Source organism: Scyliorhinus torazame, chromosome 11, assembly GCF_047496885.1.
Source record: "Scyliorhinus torazame isolate Kashiwa2021f chromosome 11, sScyTor2.1, whole genome shotgun sequence".
Lineage (NCBI taxonomy): Eukaryota > Metazoa > Chordata > Chondrichthyes > Carcharhiniformes > Scyliorhinidae > Scyliorhinus > Scyliorhinus torazame.
Window position 1 is genome coordinate 27,251,622 of NC_092717.1, and position 24,311 is coordinate 27,275,932.

General features: G+C 49.2%; 1 protein-coding gene across 1 annotated transcript in view; it reads right to left on the reverse strand.

Annotated features, from left to right (window-relative positions):
* The window catches only part of fer1l6 (fer-1 like family member 6), a 203,395-nt gene that overhangs the window by 143,571 nt on the left and 35,513 nt on the right, over positions 1–24,311 (reverse strand). The window contains exons 6-11 of the mRNA XM_072467070.1: positions 18,357–18,419; positions 16,374–16,452; positions 8,620–8,779; positions 6,487–6,673; positions 4,291–4,483; positions 729–1,069 (exon numbers count right to left, since the gene is read on the reverse strand). Of these exons, the coding sequence (XP_072323171.1) occupies positions 729–1,069; positions 4,291–4,483; positions 6,487–6,673; positions 8,620–8,779; positions 16,374–16,452; positions 18,357–18,419 (1,023 nt within the window). The remainder of the gene's footprint in view (positions 1–728; positions 1,070–4,290; positions 4,484–6,486; positions 6,674–8,619; positions 8,780–16,373; positions 16,453–18,356; positions 18,420–24,311) is intronic.

Consider the following 24,311-nt stretch of genomic DNA (forward strand, 5'->3'; position numbering starts at 1 on the left):
AGGCACCTCTCTGATCAAAATCTTCATTCTTGTCTGTGTACTGACAAAACATTGAAGCGGCCTGGCCACTTTAATCTCCATGCCCTCTGGCCACTTTAATCTCCATGCCCTCTGAACACCTGGAAGGCTTCCAAACCACAGCAGCACTCCATTACGCTGAATCAGCCCCTAGGTAACTTGTCATGGAGGGGGTAAGGGACAGGGGTTGTGGGTGGGGAAATGAGTCGGCATGAGTTGGCATGGGTGTATAAGTAAATGGGGGTGGGTTGAGGGCACTAAGCTGGCATAGGTGTAAGGGGCTATGGGGTGGGTGGGGGCATGGATTGGAATAGGATGGCATGGATGGGGCAAAGGGAGTGTGTGAGAGGTGAGGGCCGGTGGGATGTTTTGTTTTTAGAATTATTTAATTAATTTAAACACAGTGCCAGAGCACAGAGTCATGCCTTGTGCCCAGCCCATAGGGCAGAAAAGAGGCAGCGAGCGAGGGATGGTTTCTCTGGTCGCCGGCGGCTCACCCCCGCCCATGGGTTTCCCGGCGATGTGGGGCGTCTCCAATAGCAAGTTCCATTGACAGTGTAGGGAACGAAGAATCCCGCCAACAGCAAACAGTGCGCCACCTCCTGCTGCCGAGAAACATGCGGCTGGGGGTTTTTGAGGTCACAATTTCATTCCTCCCAGCCCTTCATACCCTTGTTGCCAAATTAACATGGAAGGACTGTAAAACAAACCCAAGTAGAAGGCTCGATTGGTTCCACTTCGACCTCAGTCGAGTTTGCCTTATCAGAAAGGTGAGGGGATTTGGATTCCTCGAGTGCGGGCGACAACTTCTGGTCTTTTCCAGATTTGGGCTCTTTAGACACAATTTTCAATTGCTTGGCTAACTTAGAGAATTTGGAATCAGCTGCACCCGCCGACAGAATCTCCACTGCGATTTGAATCAGGAGTCGGCCCCTGAACGATACACCTTCCCCAAAGCCCTCATTGAGCTCCTGATTATCATCCATGAGGGTATAATTGCGGGTTGAGCCATACAAATTGATCCACGCTGGTCCAAACGTTGGCAAAAATCCTTAAAGGAAAAGAAAACCAAAATGTTGTTCGTTTGAAATCATTTTTCAATTTTCTAACATTAGAATTTTATTTCATGGTTTTAGTCATGTCTTTTTGTCATTATTATTTGCAGTCCATTCAATCTCCAGAGATTAACCTCACCTACTTGTCTCCGAAACACATTCTTAACCCATCTGTCTCCAAAATGCTTTTTCTTCTCACTTGGATCAATTTAAACAATCAGTTTCAATATCTTTACCCAAAACCTAATTCCATAATTATATTGTCCCCTGGGGAATCCTTTGGGGCCTTTTCTTATCTCCTAACTGACAAACTGTGCATAGCGACACTGCTGCTTCACAGCGGCAGGGGCCCGGGTTCAATTCCGGCCTTCAGTGTCTGTGAGGAGTTTGCACGTTCTCCCCGTGTGTGCGTGGGTTTCCTCCGGGTGCTCCGGTTTCCTCCCACAGTCCAAAGATGCGCTTGTTAGGTGGATTGGCCGTGCTAAATTGCCCCTGAGTGTCCAAAAGTTAGGTGGGGTTATGGGGATAGGGTGGGGGTCTGGGCCTAGGTGGGGCGCTCTTTCAGAGGGTCGGTGCAGACTCGATGGGCTGAATGGCCTGCTTCCGCACTGTAGGAATTCTCCGATTCTGTTCCCAGGAACTTTACTCCTTCGTCACAATGAACAATTTGTTTAAATCAATTACGTAAAGTACTCAGAACAAGAATCCTCTTGGTTTTTTCAAATCTGACCTCTTTCAAAGGTCAATACAACCCCTCCTGTTATTCAGTGACCAGCTGATGCAAATTCTATCCCCAGTGAAGTCAAACTCCTGCTTTACTTAACAATATAGGGGCCATTTTCCAAAATTGTGCACCCCATACGCCGGAAATACAGATTAAAATTCTTCAATGTTCCATCCATTTGAATTAATGCTAGGAATTGTGTAAAGGGTCCATCCAAATTACTGACTGCAATAGCATTAGGCACAATTCTGAGCCAGGAGTGCAATTGAAGAAAATGTCCCTTTATAACTTTCACAATTTGTATTTTGTCACCATTGTGATGTCAGTCAATGTATTTTCTTTTTTTGACAATGTGCCAAGTCAGGAGGGAAAAGTGGTCTGTAGCCTGACAGCTGTACTGCCAGTTTCTCCCGTCATGGTTTTGATACATTGCCAAAAGATTATTCACTCTATGGGCACGATCTACCGGCCGCGTTGCGCCTGAAAAGCGGTGCGCCGTGGCACACCGTGGTCGGTAACTGCCGGGAGATCCCGCTCCCGGGATCTACGTGGCTCATCATGCCTCAAGAGATCTAACGCGATCTCGCGAGACGTCACGAAGTGCAGCCCACCCATTGTTGTCGGGGTCACCTTTTGGCAAATCTGTATATTAAAGTGAGAATGTTAATCTCACTCTAATATGCAGCTCGCCGGGTTAACCAAGGCCTTGGGATCTATCCTCTTCATCTTGGAGACCTCGGGTGAGCACCGTTCAGTACTGGTCTCCTCAAATGAGGACCAGACAAAACAGCACTCGTAGAGGTCTCCCAGGCATTTGGAGGTCAGCAGGAGCATGCCATCTAGGCAGGGTGGTACTCTGGCACTGCTGGTGCCACCTGGACACCTTGGCATTGCCAGTTTGGCACCCTTGCAGTGCCAGCCACCTGGGTGCCAGCCTGGCACTGCCAAGGTGCCCAAGCAGCACTGACAGCTAGCAGGGGCACTTCCAGGGTAACAAGTTGGCACTGCCAAGGTGCTGGCATTTTTGCGCAGTGGTGATCATGCCGTGTGGTGCCGTGTGTGAGGGGTGGCAGGGTTGTGGGCAAGCCCAGGGACCCCCTTACAGTGAGCTGGGGCTTGGGGGTAGTTCAGGGATCATATCAGGGTCTCTAGAAATCGGGACGCCATTCAAAAATGAATATATTCAAGAGGCGGCTGGATATAGCACTTGGGGAGAATGGGATCAAAGGCTATGGGGAGAAAGCAGGATTAGGCTATTGAGTTGGATGATCAGCCTTGATCGTGATGAATGGCGGAGCAGGCTCGAAGGGCCAAAAGGCCTCCTCCTGCTCCTATCTTCTATTTATCTATGTATCCTAATCTCTTCCTGCACTGAGGATTTCCGGCGAGCGGAGCTCCTCAGAGCAAGAAATGGGACTAAGTGCGGCCTCGGCCGTGCATTCCCCACTGAGGCCCCATATCTAACCGGAGTCACAATAGATAGCATTGTGTTTCTCGGTGCTGCGAGCACCAGGAAACAGGTAGCTAAACGCGCTCGCTATGAGATGTAGTTCCCGTTTGGTTCAATCGTGCCCTATAACTCTAGATTCCGGAGGTGGGTCCCACAACGTCACACTGGCCAGGGGGCACTCCCAGGGGGGACTGCCTGGGCGTGACCTTCTCCCCCCCCCCCCCCCCCCCCCAGGGGACCTGATAAATGGCAGGGGACCATTTATCAGGTCCCGATTTGTCCAGGTATGTTGTAAACCCCGCTGGCTGGTTGGGGGGGGGGGGGGGGAGGGGGGTGGTGGTTGGTGGAATCCCTACGTGGGGGGGGGGGGGGGATAATACAGCAGGGAAACCTGCTAATAATATTTAAATATATGGTAATGAGGTTCTGACCTTTCATGGTGTGGGGGCGGAGTCAATGGCAACAGGAAACCCCAGAAGTGTAAAAGCGTTTTGCGGATTCTCCACACCCCTCACTGGCTTTCCTGCCCACTGATAACCGGGGGAAGGGGGGGGGGGGAGAGAGAATGGGGCGGGGGGGGGGGGCTGGAAAGTCCGGCCCGGTATCCTGGGCTGGATTATCCGGCCCCCAAGCGCCGTGTTTCGCTGGGGGCATGATTCTCTCTTCCCGCTGCTTGTCAATGACTTTTCCCTTTGGAACCACCCCACGCCGCTGGGAAACCTGCGGATGGGGGTGGGCTGGCGGGGGGGGGAAAGAAAATCCCAACGGCCAGAGAATTCTGGCCCTTATTTATCGTCATTGCCGACAACTAAAACTCACAGACTTTTTGACATCTGAAGAATTTGTTTGAAAGTCTTAAATAGTTAAATCGGGAGAGGCGCAATCTTATCAGCAATTACCATCTTGCTGCTGGTAGATGTAACCATTCAACAGCTTTTATTTGAAATGCAGTGATCCTATTCAGTCACTAAATGCTGACATAATATTTATTTCAATGAACATTTTGATTCTTCTGCTGAGAAATTTCACAAATGCCTTTTAACCTTTATCTCCATCGTGGTCATTTGATATTTTCTTCAAGTCAATGTAATGAGTTCCTATGGCAACATCATTGACGTTCCCTTCATCCCACACCTGAATTTTGACTCGCCGGCAAAGGGGTGGGAACATTTCTTTAAAAATTATCTGTTCACTCCACACAGGCTCAGCGCAGCTTTTCTGCACAGATGTTCGGCCCTGATGGATGGAAGGAAAGAGGAAAGTTCCGTCATGGTGCAGAGAATAAATAATTCCATACAATCAGCTAGTCGTGGGTGCTCGAAGGGAACCTCAGCCAGCCAAACTCAAGCACACTGCGGTTAGGGATGCGCTGGCAGTGATCCCAACGGCCCGAGAATTCAGGGCAGCGCGGTAGCACAAGTGGATAGCACTGCGGCTTCACAGCGCCAGGGTCCCAGGTTCGATTACCCGCTGGGTCACTGTCTGTGCGGAGTCTGCACATTCTCCCCGTGTCTGCGTGGGTTTCCTCCGGGTGCTACGGTTTCCTCCCACAGTCCAAAAACGTGCAGGTTAGGTGGATTGGCCATGATAAATTGCCCTTAGTGCCCAAAAAGGTTAGGAGGGCTTATTGGGTTACAAGGATAGGGTGGAAGTGAGAGCTTAAGTGGGTCGGTGCAGCCCCGATGGGCCGAATGGCCTCCTTCTGCACTGTATGTTCTATCTTTCTGCAGATTCAGCAGCGACCTCATTCCAATGATTACCCAGATATCGTGAGACAGCAACTACAATACTGTTACAAAGCATGGCTGGAATTCTACAGTCGTTCCCGCTGGCAGCACATGTGCATCTGTGGATTTCCCAATGGCGTGGGGTGGCTTCAATGGGAAAACCCATCGGCAAGCGGCGGGAAGACAGAATTCCGGCACCAGCGAATAGCGCGCCACTGAGAAACACGGGATTGAGGAACCCCATATTTTCATGGTGTATTGAAAAAATTACAAATTCCTACAATAATTGAAAATACGTGACAAAAACAGATTACGTGACATTGAGTATAAAGTACCTGAGTGGGTCATTATTATTAAACGCTGGTAACAAGGGCTGAACAATTGTAGGTATGGTACCAATGTAGCTCAGTGACAGTGTCCATTTGGAGAGTGGGGGGTGGCGGAAAATCTCGGCCTTGGCATTTATGGGAATATAGAACAGTAAAGATTGACGTTTCAAGCTTTTGAAAGGGTAGAGGGGAGAGAAACGTTTTCAACTGTTGGGAAGCAAGGGGATAAAATCTTCAAATCAGAGGCAGGCTAATGGGGAGAGGTGTGGGGAAACGCTCCTTAACACAAAGGGTAGCAGAATCATCAAACTCTCTCCCATAAGAAGTGATGCGACCGTCAATTCACATGAGATGATTAGTAGAAGTGAACAGTGGTTTTAATAAGCTAGATCTGTGCCTGCCTGCGACTGCTCTGTACTGAGTGCCGCCTACAGGCTGCAGGTTTATATACCACCCCCGAGGGGGCGGAGCCCACAGGGGCATCAACATAGTACAGTACAATACAGTGGTGAATTGCAGTAGCAATACGTTCACCACAACAAGCAATAAGTACTATCTTAATTAATGCTTTTAAATGTGACATCAACAGATTTTTGTGAGACAGACAGATAGAAGAAAATGAAGCCAAGGCCAGTGGATGCAGTTAAGAGACAGATCACCCGGGATCTCATTGAATTATGGAGCAGGCTTGAGGCCCTAAATGACCAACTGCTGTTCCTATATTTCTAAGTTATGACGGCTTCCTCACGTAGGCCTTGGCTTAAAATACAGGTGGGTCCCAATGGCATGATCAGAGCCCAATTTGCTAATTTAAAGAAAGGCCTCATTGTCTTCCAGTGGATGTTTCCAGCGGCCCTGCCCAAAAGAACAGAATAAAATTGCACCTCACAAGGGTGCAATATCGGTGTCGCTATTTTAACTAACCACCTACCAGGTTTCCCCTGGCAAGGCAAGACTAAATCAGACCTCTCGTTTTTGTCATAATTAACGTGCAAAATAAAAAGAGGCCTAGTCACCCAGTCTGCAGTAATCCTACTCAGGACAAAATTAATAAAGTTATATGTAAACAAACACAAAGCTATATAGTCTGGTTTCAATTTCATGTTTCAATCACTTTGGTGAGGTTTACAGACTTGTTCGATGAACGTGCTGATAAACAGGGGAATAATTTTAAAGGAAATACCTTTTGGCCAGAAAAGGTGACGAGGACATATGGGTCCACAAAATCCTTGTTGTCTCCCATGAACGCTTTTGTTACATTTGCCATGAGGCTGGAATTCATCTTCGGCAATCCCTGAGCTTTGTAAATTTTGACAAAAAACCTGGCCCACGGCCTCTCCGTTGGTAGCCCGACTGGAATAAGCAGATTCCTTTAAAGATCAAAAATTGCACTGTAAATAAAAATTCAACCACTTTTACATTTTTTAAAAAACGGTTGATTGCCGACCGAAGCACAAAACCGTGGGAAACAACATTTAAGCATGGCGGTGGGAGGGGTGCGATCGGAATCTCGGCGTACTGGCTGCAAGGGTTCGATGCGAAATGTGTTTGGCCGGAGCACAATCCTGGTTCCACGGGCCTGAGGGGCAAAAACTGTCCCCAATTCACTACCAAGTGGGGCCATGTCATTGACAGCAGGCCTAATGAGGGCCGGTGCAGAACAATGAATGTCGCACTGCTGCGAGCAGGAGAGAGAAGATATTACTTTGCATCAAACTGTGTGCAGCTGTCCTGCCAACGCTTACTGCTGCCACTGGGTGCCTGAACTGGGACATATCCAATTCAGTGGCATTTAAATCAACCCCTCAGCACAATGTATTTAAATGAAAAAGCAGATTCACTAAATTTAGTTGAAAACAAATACTTTTGAAGATGTTCATTTCTGGTGAACAAACGCTAAACACACATTTTGGCCAGAACTTTACGTTGCTCAGGGCCCGCGCCCAACCCGAAAACCTAACCGTGAAATCGCAAAAGAGGTCTTCGGGCACAACTCCCGACATCATCACGCAACGCGCGCGAAATTCCGGTCAGTGGGCACGTGCGAGAGTCGGAAGCGGGGCCCACCGACAATCAAGTAGGCGATTTAGCCCACTAAGGGGCCAATGAGGTGTGAGTTAGCCTTGATAGATTGGGGAGAGTTACTTAAAGGGATGACAGTGGATAGGCAATGGCAAACATTCAAGGAACGCATGGGGAAACTGCAGCAACTGTTCATTCCTGTCTGACACCAAGCAAAATGGGTAAGAGGGCCACTCCATGGAAATTAAAGGAAATTAGAAATAGTATCCAATCCAAGGAAGAAGCCGACAGGTTGGCCAAGAAAAATAATAAGTCTGAGGATTGGGAGCAATTTAGAATTCAGCAAAGAAGGACCAAGGTATTGATTAAGAAAGGGAAAATACAGCACGAACGTAAGCTTGCAGGGAACATAAAGACTGACACTAAGAGTTTCTATAGATATGTGAAGAGAAAGAGATTGGTAAAGAGAAATGTAGGCCCCCTACAGGCAGAAACAGGGGAATGTATAATAAGGGACAAAGAAATGACTGAGCAATTGAATACATACTTTGGTTCTGTCTTCACAAATGAGGACACAAATCAGATACCAGAAATTTTGGAGAATGAAAGGTTTAGAGAGAGGGAAGAACTGAGGGAGATCAACATTAGTAGAGAAATGGTGCTGGGAAAACTGATGGGATTGAAGGTGGATAGATCCCCAGGGCCTGAGAACCTGCATCCCAGAGTGCTTAAGGAGGTGGCTCTGGAAATAGTGGGTGCATTGGTGGTCATCTTCCGGGATTCGATAGACTCTGGAACTGTCCCTGCAGATTGGAGGGTAGCTCACGTCACTCCGATATTCAAAAAGGGAGGGAGAGAGAAAGCAGGGAATAACGTGAAGAGAAGGCCCTTTAAACACACGTTAATGCATTTAAATGAGTTGCCCGCCCTTTCTGGGCAGGAACCTCATTACATCACCAGCGAGTGACAGGGAAAATCGGAAAACGGCGGCAGAATTGCCAACTCTCGCGCGGTTTCCCGCCGCCGTTCTCACTGACAGCAAACGTGGCCGCAAAATCACCCCCATGGGACAGACCTTCACGGCCCTGTCGCAGTGGTGGGCGGGGCCAGAAAGTGAGGCGAGCCAATCAAACGTTTACAGACTTCGGAGGGACTGGAAAATCCCATCGGTGGGAGGGGCTGTAAAATTCCACACCCATTAACTATGTTTCGCTCTCTCTGCTGTCCAACATGCTGGGCATTTCCAGTACGTCCATCACAACGTTGCTCAGGAGGGATGACTGTACAAACGTACTTTTCAATTTCTTCCTCGGTGCCTTCGCTGGGTTTCTGAGGGGGTCGAGTGCTATCTCCTTTCCCAATGACAGAGATGTCACATTTAAGGTAACCTTTCACTCCAGTTTTGATATCACTCGGGTCGGTAAGAGGTGCCCACTTGTTACAAAACTGATGGCCTAAAGCAAGGACAAGAGGAAAGGTTAATTCGGTATATTCACTTTAATTCACATTTTTAAATTATGAATAACCAGTCAGAATTACATTTTTGCTGTGTTACTGCTACAGTCCAGCAGGTCACACGGCAATTAGAATTTTAAAAAATTGCCCCCAAACCATGCATTTTTGTTCATTTTTGTTCATAAGATGTGGGCATTGCTGACAAGGCCAAGATTTATTCCCTAATTGCTCCAGCTGCACCACGTTGGTGAACCATTGCAGTCTGTGTGTTGTAGACACATCCACAGTCCAATTGAAAAATGAAATGAAATGAAAATGAAAATCGCTTATTGTCACAAGTAGGCTTCAAATGAAGTTACTGTGAAAAGCCCCTAGTCGCCACATTCCGGCGCCTGTTTGGGGAGGCTGTTATGGGAATCGAACCGTGCTGCTGGCCTGCTTTCAAAGCCAGCGATTTAGCCCTGTGCTAAACAGCCCCAATTCGCATCCCGTCTGTTTTCATAGATAGCAATCCCGGGACATGGTCGCTCATTTGTCGCCAGGGGCTTACAGCTTGAGGCGTGCCACTCCATGTCAAACGTGGCTGACCAGGACTCTCTCCCGCTCTTACCACCAGCCATTGGCATGTTGGAAGGATTTTGCAGGTTGACACACTCCACCTGTTTGGCTGTGTTATGAACTTGGCCATCAAGCCCTGGGGTGGGATTCGAACCCGAAGCTTCTGGCTCAGAGGCAGGGACGCTACCCACTGTGCCACCCATCCACATAGCTCGTCTAGGAGCTCCTACTGGAATACACTCTACGCCCGATAAACCGACGACAGCCCCGCCTCTCGCTGGTGCACCTCCGGGTTGACTGCAAACACCACCAACCGCAGTCCCAGTTTTCAACTTCCACGGAAAACCTGGACAACCCTGGACGGGCCGGGGAAAATGTGGCCATTTGTTGATGAGTGGAACATGAGGAACAGCTCAACTTGTGACTGGGTCCATCCAAGTCAGACTTTCGCTCAAATACTGAATTCTATCCCTGAGAGAGATCCATATGGTGGCATCACAATTATTCACACAATGTCAGCTGAAGTGGTTGAATAGATTGTTAACCTTGACATCGAACTATAACTGTTCCCCCGCCATTCAAATAAAAAACGCACTGTGCTGTTAGGGAGGGTGTTCCAGGATTTCGACCCAACAACAGTGAGGGAAAGGTGACATAGTTCCAAGTCAGGAAGTTGTGTGGCTCGGAAGGAATCACATGCAAGGCATGATGTTTTTAAACAACTGGTACGCAAAAACCAACAGTTCCATGTTCATAGAATTTACAGAATCATAGAATTTACAGTGCAGAAGGAGGCCATTCGGCCCATCGAGTCTGCACCGGCCCTTGGAAAGAGCACCCTACCCAAGCCCACACCTCCACCCTATCCCCGTAACCCAGTAACCCCGCCCAACACTAATGGCAATTTTGGACACTGAGGCCAATCCACCTATACTGAACATCTTTGGACTGTGGGAGGAAACCGGAGCACCCGGAGGAAACCCACGACCACACGGGGAGAACATGTAGACTCCGTACAGGCAGTGACCCAAGCCGGGAATCGAACCTGGGACCCTAGAGCTGTGAAGCAATTGTGCTAACCGCTGTGCTACCATGCTGCCCTAATGTTCACTGGTGAGTTTGCAGGAATCTTCGACCCTTTCCCTTTTTGAGCAGAAATGCAGTCTTCAAAGTGCCCTGAAGCTTTTTTAAAATGTCACTCACAAAATGGGCAGAACAAACAATTCTTTTATCCGCGTTCACAAAATGCTGGTAAGGGGTAAATTAATTTAATTGTACAGTGCAGAATACACAAGTCAATCTGAAAGCTAAAAATAAACCTTGCACGACAACCTTATGATTTGTCAGCAAATTGCTGCCTGGTTCCATGGCCCCACATGCCTGGTGCAGTAACTGACCCCATCTGTGCCTTTACTCAACTCTTTATTGTCTCAGGCACACCGGCACAACCAGCAGCACATCACGAGCTGTGCTTTGAAATAAGCATTAGGGAAATAGGACTACAGGTCACAAGTTTGAGATAACTTGTCTATCAAAAGGTTACAATAAAATCTGTTCCTTATTTACTATCATTATTTGTCGATTGGTAGTACACATGTTGAGTATTGCTGGAAAAAGACATGTGTTGTCGAAGTTTGTCATCTTGTACTCATCAGAATATTTTGCAAGAACATCGGGCAAGATTTTCCGTTTGGGAGACTATGGGCGGGATTCTCCGGGCCCGCAGCGGATCGGAGAATCGGCGGGGGCGTGGGAGATTCCCGCCAAGCCGCTCCGAAGCCGGAACGCGATTCACCGGCGACCAGAGAATCGGCGTCAATCGTGGCTGCGTGGTCGCCGCGGTGCCGGTCGGGGGCCGCTGAAATAGGTGCCCGCAGCAATTCTCCATGGGCGACGGGCCGAACTCCCACCGAGTTCTGCCGAGTCCTGCCAGCATGGCTCCAACCTGGTATCACCCGGCGGGAGGTCGGACCCGCGGCCACGCTGGTCGTCCTGGTTGGGGGGGGGCGGGGGGATCTGACTCCAGGAGGGTGGCACTCCATGGGGTCCAGGCCCGTGATCGGGGGCTTCCAATCGGAGGGCGGCCGCAATCTGGAGGGTGTCGACCTCATTCCGCGCGGCCCGCTGTAAGGTCCCCGGCATGTTGCTCCATGCCAGCGCGGAGAAAGCAACAACACGCATGCGCTGGTACATAGATGGCCAGCGCGCGCATGCGTGGACCTGCGCCGGCTGTGCAGGGCCTCCTTTCGGCGCCAGAGCAGCGTGCAGCACTCCGGCACTGTGCTAGCCCCCTGAACACCGGTGAATCGCTGGGCCAGGAGGCCCGTTGAAGCGCCGGCGTACACCACTCCGGTGTTTACGCCGGCGTCAACACTTGGCCGGGGTTTCAGAGAATCTCGGCCTATGGGCGGGTTTCTGCGTCGGCTGACACCAGAATCGGGAAATGCAAATGGGCTGAGAATCGGTTTTGACGCCGAAATCGTGGCGGGTTCCTGCCACATCGCAATTCTCTGGTGCCCGACAGTGGCGTCAATGTTTCCCACTCCGCACGTACAGGAAATGCCGCTGGCATATCATTAGCTGTCCCGACCCGGTATTTTCTGGGGCCACCGAGATGCTCCGCCTCCACTGGGGCGCATTCCCGACGGCGAGGTTCACTTGTGCTTTTCAAAGTCCTGAAACAGGTGATGTGGCTGCTGAGGGAGGGAGAGAGGGTACGGCAAGTGTCCAACATCACCATAGCTTGCTGACAGTCATGCCGCTGGCTGGGGAGCTTCTGCCAGGGCCAGAGGGAATAGCGGGGGCTGGCCAGGAGGTGGGCTGTGGGGTTGGGTGGACGGGCATGGAGCGCCATTGCTGCGGCCTGTATGGCAGCCGTGCAGCTGCGCACGCCACTGACAGCCCAGGTCATATGGGTGCCCTCCCCCCAGGGCACTCCCCTAGGTACCCTCTGGCTCCAGCTGACCCATCAGCTGTATGGGCGTGTTCCAGCACAACCAGTGCCAGCTTGATGGCTGGGATGGTGGGTGTGGGAAGTGCAGTGTGTCTGTGCGGCGGCAGCTTGTCAGCCTCCCAATCACGGACCCGGTGAATCCCTCACCGTTTCTCATTGGAATTGATTGTGTTCCACTTGGCACTGGTGCTAGCCTCTCCGCGGTCGCTGAATTGGTCCAGAGTTTTGCTGTCGTGGAAGTTCACAAATCCTGCCCCAGCGTCAACACTTAGTCTCCGGAACGGAAGAGAATCCAGGCCTGTGTTCTCCTACCGGAGCAGAGTTACTTCGGATTTACGTTCCCCCTCGGAGTGTAAATCAGGGGATAATTCACTCTTCCTCGCCGTACAAATTTATGCATGGCAAGGAATAGATGGAATTCCAAAGGGAATCCCGCTATTGGGCCGCTATATTGAGCCACAAATCAGCCCCCCACCCTACCCCCACATGGCAAAGAAGCCCCCCTGGATTTTCTGGGTGCTGCTCCTTCCCCCCAACTACAGGGGTGACCCAACACCCCCCCTCCCTAACTAGTGAGAACGCCCACAGGGATCACCTTAGTAAGAAGACCCCATGGATCCCCTTAATAGGGACCTCCTAATTAAAGGAACTCCCACTCCCCCACAGAGACTCCCTAACTAATGAAACCTCCAACAGAGACCCCGTAATTAGAGGGACGCCCCCCCCAAGAAAAAATAACCTTGTCTGGAACCTAGAGAGCAGTCCAGACTGGGACAGTGAACAAAAGTTGTAACACTTACCTGTCTACGTGCCCATTCCTGGAAAGAGAACTGTGACCTGTGTCTAAACCCCTCAGATCCATTAGCTTCAGCCCATTTATTCATTTCTAGTAGTGGGCTGTGATTGGCAGCTTCTACATCGTGATTCATTCATCTCCCTTAGTGGGTGAGTGACTGTGTGGATGAGTGACTCTAAGTGCTGAATCCCCAATGTTTACAAACATCAACCACATCAAAGAGAGATAGCGTATTCCAATCACTAAGTGCATTCCAATCACTGAAAGCATGTGATTGCAATGCATTTACCTCTCTTTGATGTGGTTGATGTGGTCCCTGTGGGGCGTCCCTCTAGTTAGGGGGTCCCTGTGGGGTGGTCCCTCTAGTTAGGGCATCTCTGTGGGAGGGTTCCTTTAGTGAGTGGGTCCCTGTGGGGGCTTCCTTTAGCTAGGGGCTCCCGGGGGGTCCCTCATTTTAGGGGATCCCAGGGGGGACATGGGGGGTTGGTCTACAAAGAACAAAGAAATGTACAGCCCAGGAACAGGCACTTCGGCCCTCCAAGCCCGTGCCGACCATGCTGCCCGACTAAACTAAAATCTTCTACACTTCCTGGGTCCGTATCCCTCTATTCCCATCCTATTCATGCACTTGTCAAGATGCCCCTTAAATGTCACTATCGTCCCTGCTTCCACCACCTCCTCCGGTAGCGAGTTCCAGGCACCCACTACCCTCTGCGTAAAAAATTTGCCTCGTACATCTACTCTAAACCTTGCCCCTCTCACCTTAAACCTATGCCCCCTAGTAATTGACCCCTCTACCCCGGGGAAAAGCCTCTGACTATCCAAAACAAAAAATGAAACTCGCTTATTGTCACAAGTAGGCTTCAAATGAAGTTACTGTGAAAAGCCCCTAGTCGCCACATTCCAGCGCCTGTTCGGGAAGGCTGGTACGGGAATTGAACCGTGCTGCTGGCCTGCCTTGGTCTGCTTTCAAAGCCAGCGATTTAGCTCAGTGTGCTAAACCAGCCCCAGCCTCTAGTAGAGGAGGGGTGGGCAGGTCGTGCATTATGAGGGAGGGAGGGTGGCCCTTGGATGGATTTTTGGGGCAACTGCCTTAAGGAGTTACCCCCTTGGCCCATCATGAGGGCCACCATGTCAGGCTCACGTTTGGTGAGACCTGTTGTGATTCCCGCCCACGTGATTCCCGGTCCAGCAAACCGGAGAAATATGGAGGACCAGAACATAGGGTGCCCGGCCCACTAAGTTATGCAATGAGTCATAAAGGCCCATTTGCATACACTTACCGCTGCCGCATGGGCGTGAATCCCGATGTAGCCACCAGCGGGATGCTGGAGCATCGCGATCAGATTGGCGCCTTCCAACGCTCGGTGCCAATCCCGATTTTTTGATTCTCTGCCGCATCGGGAACCCAGCTACCATCAAATTCCATCAAATTGAAATGACAACAACAAATTGTAATGGCAATGGCAACAATAATTTAAGAATTATCTGTACTTTTTGTACTCTATACTTTATATTTTTGTTGCAAACCATTTCATTCTGAATCTTTCAATCGCTGCATGCCCATGGTCCCTAACAACTGTTTGCTGACTAACTGCCTCAATTTCATTAAATTTTCGCCATTGATGTTGTCTTCCATCAAGAGGGTTAGAAAGCATTTTAACCCTCTGCTCTTTTAAAAAAAAAGTGTTCTCTTGAAGGCCTGGCCAACTCACCCCTGCTGTCCAACACAACCCAAATCAAATCAATTAATAATTTAGGTTGAATTTTCCTTCCTGGGCTGCTACGGAGTTGTGGTCAGGCAGGATTTCCACCCATCACCCTAACCCTTACCCATTTTCCTGCATTGAGGCTGGTAACCTATACAAAGTTGGCATCCAAATTGACCTCAATGGCACCAAGAGAGGTGCTGGCTTCCACTAGGGTATGGAGTTCACCAATGCTGCGATGGGGACCTTGGACAGTCCTTGAACAGAAGAAGAAGTGGCAGAAGAGCCCCAAACATTTATTTTTAAATATCAGAAAAGGATCTCAATGAATTGGCCGGGCCAAAGAGGTAATGGCCGGAATTCTCGGAATTTCTGGTGGCGTGGGGTGGCTCCAACAGGAAGATAGAATTCCGCCGCCAACGAATGGTGTGGTACCGAGAAATACGCGGCTGGGCAACTGGAGAATCCCACCCAATAAGAGTCTCCCTCTAAGCCCGAAGCCGTGGGTTAGCAATGGGTAAAGATTCTATCCTGGTACTGCCACTCTGCTCATGGTGGTCCCTGTATTGGCAGCAGGGTTGTAGGGGAAGGTCGTAGCGCAGTAATTTAAGTTCAGTGGTAGCAAAGATGGAATGCAGTGATTTGCCTTCATTTTAACCCCACCGTACAGCACAGCAGCAGAAAAATACAGCCCTTCATCTGATCTTGGTCACGTTTGCCCATGTAATAATCAAAGCCAAATTCCACTGCAGATAAAGGACTTTGATTTGTTGCTGGGTGGATGTACACAAATGCAAGATTTTCTTTTTACTCTTTCAAAAGGTCCCAATGGGTAAACTGGATAGATCCCTGGAAGTTGCAGTTTGCTCAATTCCCTGAATCCAATGAAGTTAGTCCCAATCAGGAATTAAACCATTCTGAAATGGGTAGATACAGGAGGAAACCTGCTCCAGCGCAGAATCCAGTTTCTCAGTGGGAAACAAAGCAACTCAACACAGATAAGACAGAAGGTGCACAAGGGATTATGTCGAGAAGTTTGACCAGGGTCTCAGGTTCGATTCCCGGCTTGGGTCACTGTCTGTGCGGAGTTTGCACTTTCTCCCCCTGTCTGCGTGGGTTTCCTCCGGGTGCTCCGGTTTCCTCCCATAGTCCAAAGATGTGCAGGTTAGGTGGATTGGCCATGCTAGATTGCCCTTAGTGTCCAAAAAGGTTAGATGGGGTTACTAGTGACAGGGATAGGTTGGAAGTGTGGGCTTAAGTGAGGTGCTCTTTCCAAGGGCCGGTGCAGACTCGATGGGCCGAATGGCCTCCTTCCGCACTGTAAATTCTTTGATCCTGTGATCCCTGGGTGTGCCTGCACATTGAACTCCGCGTGGCTCAGAATGCGATTCCGGTAACGGAACTCACCCAGTATTCCTCCGGATGGGTGCTGCGACATGTCCAGCCTTCAGATGTTCCACACAATCCAGCATGTCCGGAAGGACAGCCAGGTAAGCACCTCCCCACCATTACCTCGCCCCCACCCACCCACCCCAAACCCCACAGCTTTGACTTGAGCTGATAATATTTGAATGTACCTGGTTCGTTGTGAACTGTTCCCACATCCAGCTTAAATGCTCCTATCAACGTCGTACCAATCAGTTTGGAATGCAAAACCTGGGTAATTACATCAATGTTTAGACAAATAGGAAATGAGTGAAAGGTTAACCAGCTGAGCTAGATGTAAAGAATGAAATTCACATTTTATTCCTGTACTTTTTCATTCAATCTACTAAACATGAGGAAGTTTGGATCAGGTAATCTGCTGATATTTCTTTATTCATGAAATAAATGTGTGCTCAGTCCTCTACTGTACTCCCTATACACATATGAGTATGTGGCAAGATTTAAGTTTGCGGATGATACGACTGTGGTGGGTCGTTTCTCAAACAACAAAGAATCAGACTACAGGAGGGAGATAAATCATTTGGTTGCATGGTGTACCGAAAACAACCTCTCTCTAAATATCGGAAAGAACAAGGAACTGATCATCGACTTCAGGAAGGGCAGCACGACACACACTCCCGTTTGCATCAATTACTCCGAATTGGAGATGGTCAATAGCTTTAAGTTCCTGGGGGTCACCATCACCAACAGTCTGTCCTGGTCCACTCACGTTGATGCAACAGTCAAGAAAGCCCAACAACGTCTCTACTTCCTACCGAAGCTAAAGAAATTTGGCATGTCTGCATCGACTCTCTCAAACTTCTACAGATGTGCGATAGAGAGCATCCTATCCGGCTGCATCACAGCCTGGTATGGCAACTGCTCGGTCCAAGATCGCAAGAAACTGCAGAGTGTGGTGAACTCAGCCCAACACATCACACAAGCTTGCCACCCCCACATTGATTCTGTCTACACCTCCCACTGCCTCAGGAAGGCAGACAGCATTGTCAGAGACCCCTCCCACCCAGGCATTGCTTTCTTCCAAACCCTTCCATCAGGCAGAAAGTACAGAAGTCTGAAGACCTGCACATCCAGACTTTGGAACAGCCTCCCCCCCCCACAGCTACAAGACTCCTCAACGACTCCCCCCTCGGACTGATCTGTTCCCTGTAAGAACACTATTCACGACGCCCTATGCTGCTCTTGCTCATGTATTTGCTTTGTTTGCCCCTTGTTCTGCACTGTAGCCAATCACTGTTTGTCGATGTACCATTTATCAATGTTTTCTGTTGATTATTCTTTTGTCTACTGTATACGAACTGTGTACGTGCCCTCGGCCGCAGTAAAACACTTTTCACTGTACTTCGGTACATGTGACAATAAATCAAATCAAATCAAAATCAAAAAGTAAACTTTTAGGTGTGAAATTTGGACCTAATTTCGTAAAACAAACAGGAAGACAATTTTTAATGTATTTTTAATAAGCATATCCTCATAGTTTATTTTTATGGTTTCCCTAATTGGGTTTCATAGCCTCTGACCTGCTCTTGTAGCCACAGTGTTTATTTGACTGGTCCAATTTAGCTTCTGGTCAATGGTAACCCCCAGGATGTCGATAGAGGGGGATTCAACGATGGTAATGCCATTGAATGTGAAGGACCCCGATGGTCAGATTCTCTCTTGCTGGTGATGGTCCTTGTGTGGCACAAATGCTACTTATCACTTGTCAGCCCGAGCCTGGGTATTGTCCAGGTCTTGCTGCATTTGGACATGGACTGATTCAATACCTGAGGAGTCACAAATGGTACTGAACATTGTGCAGTCATCAGCGAATATCCCCACTTCTGACCTTATGATGGAAGGGAGGTCATTGATGAAGCAGCTGAAGTTGGCGATCGGGGATGATCATGGCCAATTGCCAACTCACTGCCGCTGAGTTTACACTAACCCTGCACGTTTAAAATCACAGCGAGAACTCTTCCACTTTTGAATCATAAAGACTTTACAGACTAACTTTTCCTAAATTGTAATGAGATTCAGTTACAGTACACTGGCTAGTTAAAACTTTGCAGCATCGTTTATCTGATTGTTTACAAAATTCAATTTAAAATGTGTATAATCTGGTGATTACTTACTGAAAGTTTAATGATTCTGTCGAACAATATTTCTGCCGGGCCGACGTAATCAAACACAAAATACTGCAAAGATAGAATGAGTAAGTAATTAATCGTGTCACAGTAAATATTTTACGTCGTTCAACTGCACAGCCTAGTACCAACACAGAGGTGTTAGAAGTATCCAAAATGTAACTTAATCTGGAACAAATAGGGAATTAGGGCAAGGACCATTAATAGGTCAAATGGACTTTTATTTCTTGATTGTTCATTGGGGTTCGAAAGTTTTTTCTCGCTATCGATGTAAATGAAACAAAAACCTTGTTAAACATAAGAACATAAGTGGCGGGATTTGGGCTGGGCTGGAGAATCCCCGCGACCGGGCCCCGCCGCCCCGCGCAGGCACGCGATTCTCCGCGGAGCGTAGAATCTGCGCCATTGGCGCGGCGCCGGTCTCGGGCTGCTGTACGCAGCCGGGCCACCGATTATCGGCCTGGGATGGGCCGAGCGGCCGCTCTAACAAGGCAGAGTCCCGCCGGCGCCGTCCACACCTGGTCGCAGCCGGCGTGAACTCTGCGCGCAGGGTCGGGGGGCGGCCTGTGAGGGGGGCGAGGGGGGTTCCGACCCCGGGGGGGCTTCCGATGGGGCCCGGCCCGCGATCGGGGCCCACCGATCGGCGGGCCGGCCTCTCGCTCCCCGGGCCTATTTTCTTCCGCTCCGGCCCCTGAACTCCCGCATCATGTTGTGTCGGGGCCGGCATGTTGAGGGAGGCCACCCCGCATCCGCGGGTTGGCGCCACTGCGCATGCGCGGATCCCTCGGCGCACAGTTCACAGCGGGATGAGAGGCTGGAGCGGTGTGAATCGCTCCAGCGCCATGCTGGCCCCCTGTAGGGGCCAGAATCGGTATTCCCAATGGCCCATTCACGTCGTCGTGAAACGCGACGGCGTTTCCGATGGCATGGACACTCTGCCGCCGAATGTGAGAATCCCGCCCAAGAAGTAGGAGTAGACCATTTGGCCCCTCAAGCCTGCATTCAATAAGATCATGGTGGTCTTCTGCCTCGAGTTGCAACTTCCCGCACAATGTCCATATTCCCTGATTCCCAACCCAAAAATCTGGCAATCTGACATGAATATACTCAACAATGCAGCATCTATAGCTCTCTGCAGTGGATAATTCCAAAGATTCACACTCTTTAAGTGAGGACATTTCTCCTCATTTCAGAACAAAATGGCTGACCTCTTATTCTGGGACTGTGATCACTTGCTTTAGATTCCCCAGCTATGGGAAACAGTTTTCCAGCATCCACACAGTAAAGCTCTTAAAAATGTTGTATGCTTCAATGAGACCACAGGCATACACTTTATGCCCCCCACCCCCCCATCAATGGGCTTGCAGATAGCGGGTAGGCCAGTTTGATTCCCTGAATGATTTTCCATCTGCCCTCCTGACCACTCTGAGTCTCCCACAATTTTATGGTGGGACGGTCAAGGCCTAGGCCAGCCTGCCCATGCCCCAATTTAATTGGTCACTCAGTGACCACTCAAGGGCCATTTCTCACCCAGCCTCAATTTGTAGCCAGGCAGGATCTAACTGAGTTTCAATAAGAGAGACTGAATACAGTTGTGAAAGTTTCTCCACTATTTATAACTACTGAGGAGTTATTTTATTTTATGTCTGTACAGGTTATCCAGACAATAAAATAAAAAGCCGAGGAAAAATGGAATATCAATGTATATTTACTTTAAACATAATCGATTTATATTTGTCGTGTTTTGTGAGCTTGATACCCTTTCTCGGAAATAAAAATCAATATCACATCTGCCATTACTTCTAAGCGTCCATTTCATTTAGCAGTGAATGCTACCCAGTTTGTGTTTATTTTTTATTGACATACTTCAATTTTTAAAAGTTTTTTTTGCAAAACTATATATTTCTTTCTTCATCCTGTTCTGTGGCTCTCCATGCCACACAGCATTCCTAATAAAGTGTGTGTGTGTGTGTTAGTGTGTACGGGTGTGTGTATGTGTGTACATGTGTGTGTGTGCGCATGTGTGTGTGTACGTGTGTGTATGTGTGTACGTGTGTGTATGTGTGTACGTGTGTGTATGTGTGTACGTGTGCGTGTGTGGACGTATGTGTGTATGTGGGTCTGTGTGTACGTGTATGTGTGCACATGTGTGTGTGTATGCACATGTATGTGTGTGCGTGTCTGTATGTACGCGTGTGTGTATATATGCGTGTGTGTACGTGTCTGTGTGTGTACATGTGTGTGTGTGCGTACGTGTGTACGTGTGAGTGTACATCTGTGTACGTGTGTGTATGTGTGTCTGTGTGTACGTGTATGTGTGTATGTGTGTGTGTGTATATGTACGTGTATGTGTGTGCATGTCTGTATGTACGCGAGTGTGTGTATATATGCGTGTGTGTATGTGTCTGTGTGTGTACATGTGTGTGTGCACGTATGTGTGTACGTGTGTGTACATCTGTGTACGTGTGTGTATGTGTCTGTGTGTACGTGTATGTGTGCGTGTACGTGTGTGTATATGTACGTGTATGTGTGTACATGTCTGTATGTAGGTGAGTATGTGTATATATGTGTGTGTTTGTGTACGTGTGCGTGTACGTGTGTGTATGAACGTAAGTGCGTGTGTGTATACGTGTGTGCGTGTACATGTGTATGTTCGTGAGTGTGTGTATGTGCGTATGCGTGTGTATGTGTCTGTATGTACATGTGTATGTGTGTGCGTGTGTACATGTGTGTGTACGTGTCTGTATGTGCGTGAGTGTGTACGTGTGTGTGTATGTGTGTGTGTACATGTCTATGTACATGAGTACCTGTGTGTGTATATGTGTGTGTGTATGTGTGTGTAGTGGGCAGGGTGGGTGGGGCAGAATGAGAGGCAACCGCCAGTCCTTTGTCAATGACGTTCTATCATTGAGGTGTGCAGGAATTTTCAAGTAGCTGCTCTATGGAATTTTCCATCTACCCCAATGGAAGAAAAGTTGCTTTTCACTCAGCAGTCCCTGGGCAACATAATGAAGGTCGGTGAGCCAATGTGTGAAGATTCTCAGGTGCGGGCACATGATCTTGTGCACTCTGCCCAGTTTCCTCAAATGGACACAGGGTACAGGAGCTCGGAAGCGTTGCCTTTGCGATTACGGGCTGGACCCTCAGGTCTCCCATCTGGCGGAAACAAGCCAGGAGTGGTATGAAAATGGAATTCAAGAATTTACCACTCCATTGCCGCCGCCTTTGTGGCTGGTGGCCATTGTGCTGGGTCCTTTGCATAGGTGGCCTAACTACGTGCCTGAAGAAAGTGGCAAGCTGATTTCAAATATTTAAATTGGGGTCTTATGATGTCAATGGAAATCCAACGCCATCTTTGGGCTAAATTGGGATGAGTGTAGGTCATGTACATTCTGCCCTCTCTCTGCTGGCAGCTGGACAGCTGAGGAAAGATAAATCGTTCTTGGAATCTGAGAGACTGTTAGGGGCTGGAGTAGCCTGAGCCTTTGTCCATCTCTCTCCCCATCTCTGCCTGATATTAAACTAACCCTGATTTTGGCTGACTGACCGGCCTCCCGGTAGGACCAGCAGACACCCAGCCAGATTCTCAGATTGCACGCCGAGGTATTCTCTCTTTCTGTATTTTTATTATCTCCACCGCTGAAGGTGAACATGTTTGAGCCACTGGTGGCCTGTTTGTCTGCAAACAACAAGGGAGATTCTCCTGCCACGTTGCGTCCGGTGCAAATTCCTGCATGCGGGAAAATACCGGCAGTGCCCTGAAACAGGACTTGCGCCGGGCATCAAACAGTTTGCGATATTCCAGGGTCCTCCCAACAGACGCAATCGGCTTAACACCCAGTGAGGGCATGAACCTGATTATTACTCATTTCAATATAGATTTTAATATGCCAAGATGGCTTGATGCCGAAACTTCCAGGCATGTGCAGTGTTCCCACCTGTCGGTGTGACGTGGCGCTGGTGGGAATCACTACTGGTCTCTTGATGACCAGGTCAGGGGGCTTGAAGGCCATAGTAGTCACGGGTGGTCAGGGAAATGGCAGATTGCCACTGTCAGGATGCAAAGAGGCACTGCCAAGGGGCACTGCTAAGGGGCTAGAGGGTAGTACCAGGTTGGCACTGCCAAGGGTCAGGGCCTGAAGGGGGTCTGAAGGGGATGGGGGCCATTGGCGACCCCATGGCAGCGTGCTGCTCACTTGGGGGGGCCTGGTGCCAGCATTTGGGGGGGGGGGGCTGATACCGTTGAGGATGGGAGGGGGGTGTGATTTCGGCGAGGGTGGGAGGTGGTCGCGTCACCCTAATGTATGTGGAGGGGCATTACCCGAACACTCAGTGGCGGGAGAAGTTGTCCCTCTGTGGTCAAGGGGTGGAGTGTTCCCCTTGTCTGTATAGGGTCACGATGTCCCCCAGAGGGGGGGGGGGGGAAGAGGGGGAGTCCTGTCACTTAACTTTGAGAGGCACCCTGATCTCGGAGGTGCCACCCCTCTCAATGCTGGTACAAAACACGCCCCCTCCAAAGAAATGACCAAGTGCCCATAATGACACTTTAGTGAGAATTGCACCCATTATTTCTCGAACATCAAAAGTGGTGGATGGATTTCAACAAAACCTGTTTCACAGATAGGGTAGGGCCAATGGAAGAACGGATTAGTTTTTGGCAACGAGGCATATGCGGATCCTGGAGTTTTTTTAACCATCTAACTTTATGGCAGTGGGCAACTTGACTTTTTTGAGGATGTTGTGGGTTCTTTTATTTACGTTGCTATTGGTTATTTCAGAATGTTGTGGATTGCCCCAATTGCCGTGGTGCAATTCCTTACAGCTCTCAAAACGTGAGCAGTGTTTTCCGAGCAGGCTGTTGGGTGCAGATTAGCCTCAGTGGGATGTGGGGTATATTTTCAAGTTGTCACCCCCCCCCCCCCCCCCCCCCCCCCCCCCCCCCCGCCCCCCTCCCCACCCCACCATGAGAATCATCCTGGTCAGGATGGAAATTTTGACGAACTATTTAAAGGTCCGTTGATCTCGGGTGGGAAATTCAGACCTCGGTGGGGTGGGGGGGGGGGGGGGGGGGGGGGGGGGCGCGATTCGAAAGCACCAGAAACTCTTAATAAAAATATTTTTTTCCCGCTTTTTAGCTAAAGACCATCAGCCAAACAGGGAAAAGTCACAAGGAAGAGTTGGGTCATTGTAATAATGTGGCGTTAACACAGCATGGCAGAGGTATGCGCTCGACTGTGCACCCTCTCCACTTGTTAGGGATCTTCTTTTTTTAAAAACTCTGAATGCTATTCGGATTCTTTCTAAACTTACATTTAAAATCTTCCTTATCCTCACATTCGAAACCACCATAATGCGTTCACAACACGTGCAACGCTACGACCAAGAAAGCACAACAGTGCCTATACTTTCTCAGGAAACTAAGGAAATTCGGAATGTCCACATTGACATTGACAAATTAATTAAAATTAATTTTAATTTTACAGTAAAAATCATCTAGCGTCAGGGCCATATAGTTAATTGTAACTCAATCTAACAATAATTCAAGTGTTTATTTTAAATTAATTAATTAATGCTTAAATGTCACTCAGCGGGGTGCAGTGCTCCAACTGTGAGATGTGGCAGATCTGTGACGCTTCCAGCGTTCCGGTCGACTATATCTGCAGCAAGTGTAACCAACGGCAGCTCCTCACAGACCACGTGGTTCGGTTGGAGCAGCAATTGGATGCACTTTGGAGCATGCAAGTGGCGGAAAGCGTCATAGGTAGGAGTTATAGAGACATGGTCACACCCAAGGTGCAGGCAGAGAGATGGGCGACCACCAGAAGGGGCAGGCAGTCAGTGCAGGAATCCCCTGTGGTTGTCCCCCTCTCGAACAGGTATACCGCTTTGGATACTGTTGGGGGGAATAGCCTATCAGGGGAAAACAGCAACAGCCAGAGCAGT